The sequence below is a fragment of the Pristiophorus japonicus genome, chromosome 18, assembly GCF_044704955.1.
Source record: "Pristiophorus japonicus isolate sPriJap1 chromosome 18, sPriJap1.hap1, whole genome shotgun sequence".
NCBI lineage: Eukaryota > Metazoa > Chordata > Chondrichthyes > Pristiophoridae > Pristiophorus > Pristiophorus japonicus.
In genome coordinates, this window is record NC_091994.1 from 110489431 (window position 1) to 110495434 (window position 6004).

General features: G+C 43.7%; 1 protein-coding gene across 1 annotated transcript; it reads left to right on the forward strand.

Moving 5' to 3' along the window:
• Positions 1-691: 691 nt before the first annotated feature.
• LOC139229339 (somatostatin-2-like) lies at positions 692-3594 on the forward strand. Its single transcript, XM_070861044.1, has 2 exons — positions 692-793; positions 2733-3594. Exons 1-2 carry the CDS (start codon positions 692-694, stop codon positions 2934-2936), a joined length of 306 nt encoding a protein of 101 aa, XP_070717145.1. The 3' UTR covers positions 2937-3594.
• The last annotated feature ends 2410 nt before the right edge of the window (positions 3595-6004 follow it).

Genomic DNA, 6004 nt, shown 5'->3' on the forward strand with positions numbered 1-6004 from the left:
AACTAATAAATGAGAAGAAAAACTCATTTCCCGTGCAGTATATAGAATAAAATAACCCCAGCAGCCAACGTAAGAGCCTTGAGCTGTGATTTGGAGAGGAATATTTTTGGCTGCCCCAGAACTCCCCAAGGTGCGAATAATGAGTCTTGGGATGGACTCAAGACAACATACAAGGTTTTAATTTTGTATTTTAGTTTCTTCTACTGCAGTTGGATGGCCTATTGTTTGAACAGCATCTAATTCCACTTTTATAACCCTAAATATATATTTTTGCGTATATGATTAGAAAATTTCTCAATCGGAAGCCATAAAACTCTTTAATGGCTAGTTCATTATAAGGGACAGCAATTTTAACTATCAATGTTATCAACCTTCCATCTACTTGTACCATAAATTTACAGAACCTAAAATTGAGATGCGTAATATAATTAGTTATGTTCTCCCTAAATGAACATTTTTCCATTTACGACAACATGAACCAGTCATTCTTTATATACACCGAGGTTTCAGCCTTCCATTGGGTTAATGGTGCACATTGACTATTAGGCTCTGATTGTATCATTAATTTTGTGCGTCAGAGAGTTGGTTCTGTTGTGCTATAAAAGAGCTGGAAATACTGTCGGAGAAATAGATTGAGTGAGGAGTTTGCAATACATCAAGCATTTTATTCAAAAGAGTTTTGAGCTTCAGCATGAAGTGGCTAATGACAGCGAGTGTGATATCTCTGCTGCTCTTTGTAAGTGTCGAGGGTGCTGACCCACTGGAAGAAAGACTGAAACTTCAGGTAAACAGGGTGAGTATAAGATAGTTGCTAAATGCACAGAAATATTGCCACTGTAATCAACGGGGAGAGAGAGAGATAGAAATAACAAACATAGGAGAGAACTGAATGAAAATTAATGGGGAAATTAGGTGGAGAGACGAGAGAAGCTGGGGTTGCTCTCCTTAGGACAGAGAAGGTTAAGGGAGATTTAATAGAGGTGTTCAAAATCATGAATAGTTTTGATAAAATAAGAAGAAGCAGTTTCCACTGGCAGAAGCGTCAGTAACCAGAGGGCACAGTTTTAAGTTAATTGACAAAAGAGCCAGAGGTGAGTTGAGGAGAATTTTTTAACGCAGTGAATTGTTATGATCTGGAATGCACAGCCTGAAAGGGTGCTGGATGCACAGATTCATAGTAACTTTCAAAAGGGAATTGGATATATACTTGAAGGGGAGAAAATTGCTGGACTGTGGGGAAAGAGCGGGGAGTGGGACTGATTCGATTGCCCTTTCACTGTGGGATGAATGGCCTTTTTCTGTGCTGTAAGCTTCAATGAAATCTCCAGTTAATTGAAAGAAAATGCTACCAACATCAACAATGTTATATAATGGAGAGGTACGGTACTGTGGTCATTTTACAGGAGCAGTAATCCTGAGAATGTGAGTTCAAATCTCACCTTGGTAGTTTGACAATTTGAATTTGTTTGTTTTTTTAAATCCTGAAACAAAAAGCTTGCAGCAATAAGTGACCATGAAACTGCTGGACTGTCATAAAAGTCCAACTGATTCACTAATGTCTTAAGAATCATAGAAATTTACAGCACAGAAAGAGGCCATTCGGCCCATCGTGTCCGCGCCAGCCGACAAGCTATCCAGCCTAATCCCACTTTCCAGATCTTGATCTGGAGCCCTGGGCACTTCAAGTGCACATCCAAGTACTTTTAAATGTAGTGGAAGGAAACCTGCTGTCCTTACCCAGACTGGCCTATTTGTGACTCCAGTTGCATACCAATGTGGTTGACTGCCTTCTGAAGTGGCCTAGTGAGCCACTCTATAACCAGGGAGGGGCATTAATGTGTGTGCGGCTGACACTGGGATCCTTCCGAGAGACAGCGCAAACAGTTCTTTTGGAAAACTTGGTAATTTAAGTTTGGCAGAGTTTTTTTACATAAGAACATAAGAAGTAGGAGCAGGAGGCCATACAGCCCCTCGAGCCTGCTCCGCCATTTAATACGATCATGGCTGATCCGATCAAGGTCCACTTCCCTGCCCGCTCCCCATAACCCCTTATTCCCTTATCAGTTAAAAAACTATCTATTTCTGTCTTAAATTTATTCAATAACCCAGCCTCCATAGCTCTCTGAGGCAGCGAATTCCACAGATTTACAACCCTCTGAGAGAAGAAATTTCTCCTCATCTCAGTTTTAAATGGGCGGCCCCTTATTCTAAGATCATGCCCCCTAGTTCTAGTCTCCCCCATCAGTGGAAACATCCTCTCTGCATCCAACTTGTCATGCCCCCTCATAATCTTATACGTTTCGATAAGATCACCTCTCATTCTTCTGAATCCCAAATGAGTAGAGACCCAACCTCACCAACCTTTCCTCATAAGTCAACCCCCTCATCTCCAGAATCAACCTAGTGAACCTTCTCTGAACTGCCTCCAAAGCAAGTATATCCTTTCAAGAACTAGTTAAACATTATTGAAAGGACCTGTAGACCTGAACAAGCTGAACGTGAATTCTTTTTGTAATCAGGGCAAGTAACAATACACTGAAGGGACAGAAAGATTTGGGATTAGGGAAGTATGGATTGGCAAGAAATTCAGAGAGCAGCAGTGTGTGAAAAACACTTCACTCAATTGGGATTGGATTGGTGTGAGCAGTCGGTGCTTGATATCAAGGAGCAAATGTGTCGTTTTGTGGTGCATGGAAAAATGAGAGTTTCCTTTTTCTCTGTTTATCTATTAGGAAGTGACGAAAAACAGGAAATATCTGATTTTGAAGCTGTTGGCTGGGTTGTTGGAGGTTGATGACAATGGCTTTACGTCTTTGAACCCGGAAGAAGCAGACGAGATTTTGCTTGAAGAGCGGTCGGTTGCCGCTGGAATCCCTCGGAGAGAACAGAAAGGCCCGTGCAAACTCTTCTTTTGGAAAACTTTTTCACACTGTTAATTAAAGTTTAGCGGATTTTTCTAAACTAGTGTAACGTGAGGAAAAAAATGGCTTGTTTTCCTGTTGCTGTGTAAAGGTTTAACTTTAAAACTATCTAAAATCTACCTGCGATCATGTTTTTCTATATTCCAAATATTTTATGAATATTTACATAAAGTACTTGTAATTAATCTAAGCTGAAAATGATACATATGATACACATCGCCAACCTTTTAAGGTACATAAAATTATTGTTTATTAGCAAGTAGAAATCCAGATTAAACTTTATGTGGTCTTTTGAAAGGTTTTTCTTTGGCACGTCATTTCAGTTATTTTCCTTTTTTTATCCAACCTAAGACATTTTTTTTCAGTTCCTGCGGTACTGTGTCATGTTGGCCCTACACCCAGACGGGTGGCCCTGGGGCCCAGTATTCCCCCCCCTCTCTGTAGGGAAGCTGTACCTGTGCCCTGTCTCCCCACGGTAATGCTTCCATGTGAGGGATTGCATTCATGAATCCACCTCACGCCTCTCCCTGACACAGCAGGCCAGGAGTCAGAGGGCAGCTATGCCAGTCTGCCAACCACGCTTTTAGATATTTTCTGAGTTAAAGCCCAGATATGCCGACAGTGACATTTTGTCTCGATTGTGATATTTGAGCATATTGTAATGGTGCAGTTAAACACATAGATGCTTATCCAGGAGTATCTAATGAGCAATGCTAAAAATAAAAACCTACACCTGCATATTAAGTACAGTTGTTCTTTTCTATCAAAGACGGGCAATGCACACATTTCCCTTAGCAGAGGGGTCAATAACCAGGGAGCATAGATTTAAAGTAATTGGTAGAAAGATTAGAGGGGAGTTGTATTTTTTTCACCCAGAGGGTGGTGGGGGTCTGGAACTCACGGCCTGAAAGGGTGGTAGAGGCAGAAACCCTCACCACATTTAAACAGTACTTGGATGTGCACTTGAAGTGCCGTAACCTACAGGGCTACGGACCCAGAGCTGGAATGTGGGATTAGGCCGGATAGCTCTTTGTTGGCTGGTGCCGACACGATGGGCCGAATGGCCTCTTTCTGTGCCGTAAATTTCTATGGATGCCAAAATGCTTGGCTCTTTGTCTTCTATCACCAATTCCAACTGAACTGGTCGCAATACCAAAACCCTCCATTTTCTTCAATTTCTCGTCTTTTTTTTTTGATGATCCATTCATACCAACATTTTTCACTGTTGCTTTTGATTGTCCAGCACTGATGCAGTTTTGACATTTCCAGGAATACAGTTTGTTGCAACAAAAGACAAACCAAACCCAAACAGGGTTCAATTATGAGGGCAGGTTGCAGAGACTGGACTTGTATTCCCTCGAGTCGAGAAGGTTAAGGAGTGATCTGAGATGTTTAAGGTGATTAAAGGATTTGATGAGAAGATAGAGAGAGACTATTTCTTCTGGCGGGGGAGTCCAGAACAAGGGGGCATAGCCTTAAAAAGAGCCCGGCCTTTCAGGAGTGATGTCAGGAAGCACTTCTTCACACAAAGGGTAGTGGGAATCTGGAACTCTCTCCCCCAAAAAGCTGTTGAGGCTGGGGGTGTAATCTATTTGCTTCATGGGCTCTTTGCTGAAGAATTCATAGCAACACATTGCTATTAAGAACTAGTTGGTTGAGTAGCAAAGGTTTAACAATCACACGACACATTACCAGTTCATCCATCAGCTCACAACCAGCTGCCCCATCGTGGATCCCCCAAACCCAACTGCTGGGGTTTTATTGAGTCTTGTGAACATCACGTGACTGGCTAAACCACTCACAATTCAACAGCTCAACCAACCGGTGAGCAGACTTACAGGTGCATACATTACAGGGGTCAATTGAAAATTTCCAAAAACTGAGATTGATAAATTTTTGTTAGGCAAGGGTATTAAGAGTTACAGAATCAAGGTGGGTAGATGGAGTTAATGTACAGATCAGCCATGCTATAATAGAATGACGGAATAAACTCGAGGGGCTGAATGGCTGCCTCCTGTTCCTATGCAACGTGAACAACTTTCTCACGGTCTGCCATCCTCGAAACATGGAACCTCACATTGTCTTAACAAAAAGTAAAATACCACAGATGCTGGGAATCTGAAACAAAATCAAAAAAATGCTGGAAACACTCAGCAGGTCAAACAGCATCTGTGGAGACAACAGTCGACATTTCAGGGACAGAACCTTCCTCAGAGCTGGAATATATTACAGAGGAACAGAATAAGGGAAAAGCAGAAGAAACACAGTGACCACACATCATCATCATCATTGGCAGTCCCTCGGAATCGAGGAAGACTTGCTTCCTCTCTAAAAGGGAGTTCTCAGGTGGCTGTACAGTCCAATACGGGAATTACAGTCTCTGTCACAGGTGGGACAGACAGTGGTTGGAGGAAAGGGTGGGTGGGGAGTCTGGTTTGCAGCACGCTCCTTCCGCTGCCTGCGCTTGATTTCTGCATGCTCTCGGCGATGAGACTCGAGGTGCTCAGCGCCCTCCCGGATACACTTCCTCCACTTAGGGCGGTCTTTGACCAGGGATTCCCAGGTGTCGGTGGGGATGTTACACTTTAATCAAGATAGCTTTGAGGGTGTCCTTGTAACGTTTCCTCTGTCCACCTGGGGCTCGCTTGCCGTGTAGGAGTTCCGAGTAGAGCACTTGCTTTGGGAGTCTCGTGTCGGGCATGGGGACAATGTGGCCCGCCCAATGGAGCTGGTCGGGTGTGGTCAATGCTTCGATGCTGGGGATGTTGGCCTGGGCGAGGACGCTGACGTTGGTGCGTCTATCCTCCCAGGGGATTTGCAGGATCTTGCGGAGGCAGCGCTGGTGGTACTTCTCCAGCGCTTCGAACTACAGTACACGGACGACACTTGCATCTGCACACACGCAGAGGCCGAACTCCAAGCCATCGTCAACACCTTCACCGAGGCGTATGAAAGCATGGGCCTTACGCTAAACATCCGTAAGACAAAAGATCCTCCACCAACCTGACCCTACCACACAGCACTGCCCCCCCCCCCCCCCCGGTCATCAAATGACCACACACACACAAAGAAATAGAGTGACC

Coding starts and splice junctions, on each gene's coding strand:
- LOC139229339 (XM_070861044.1), top strand. CDS start 692: ATGAAGTGGCTAATGACAGCGAGTGTGATATCTCTGCTGCTCTTTGTA. Junction 794..2,732: donor TGAAACTTCAGGTAAACAGG/GTGAGTATAAGA, acceptor TTTATCTATTAG/GAAGTGACGAAAAACAGGAA.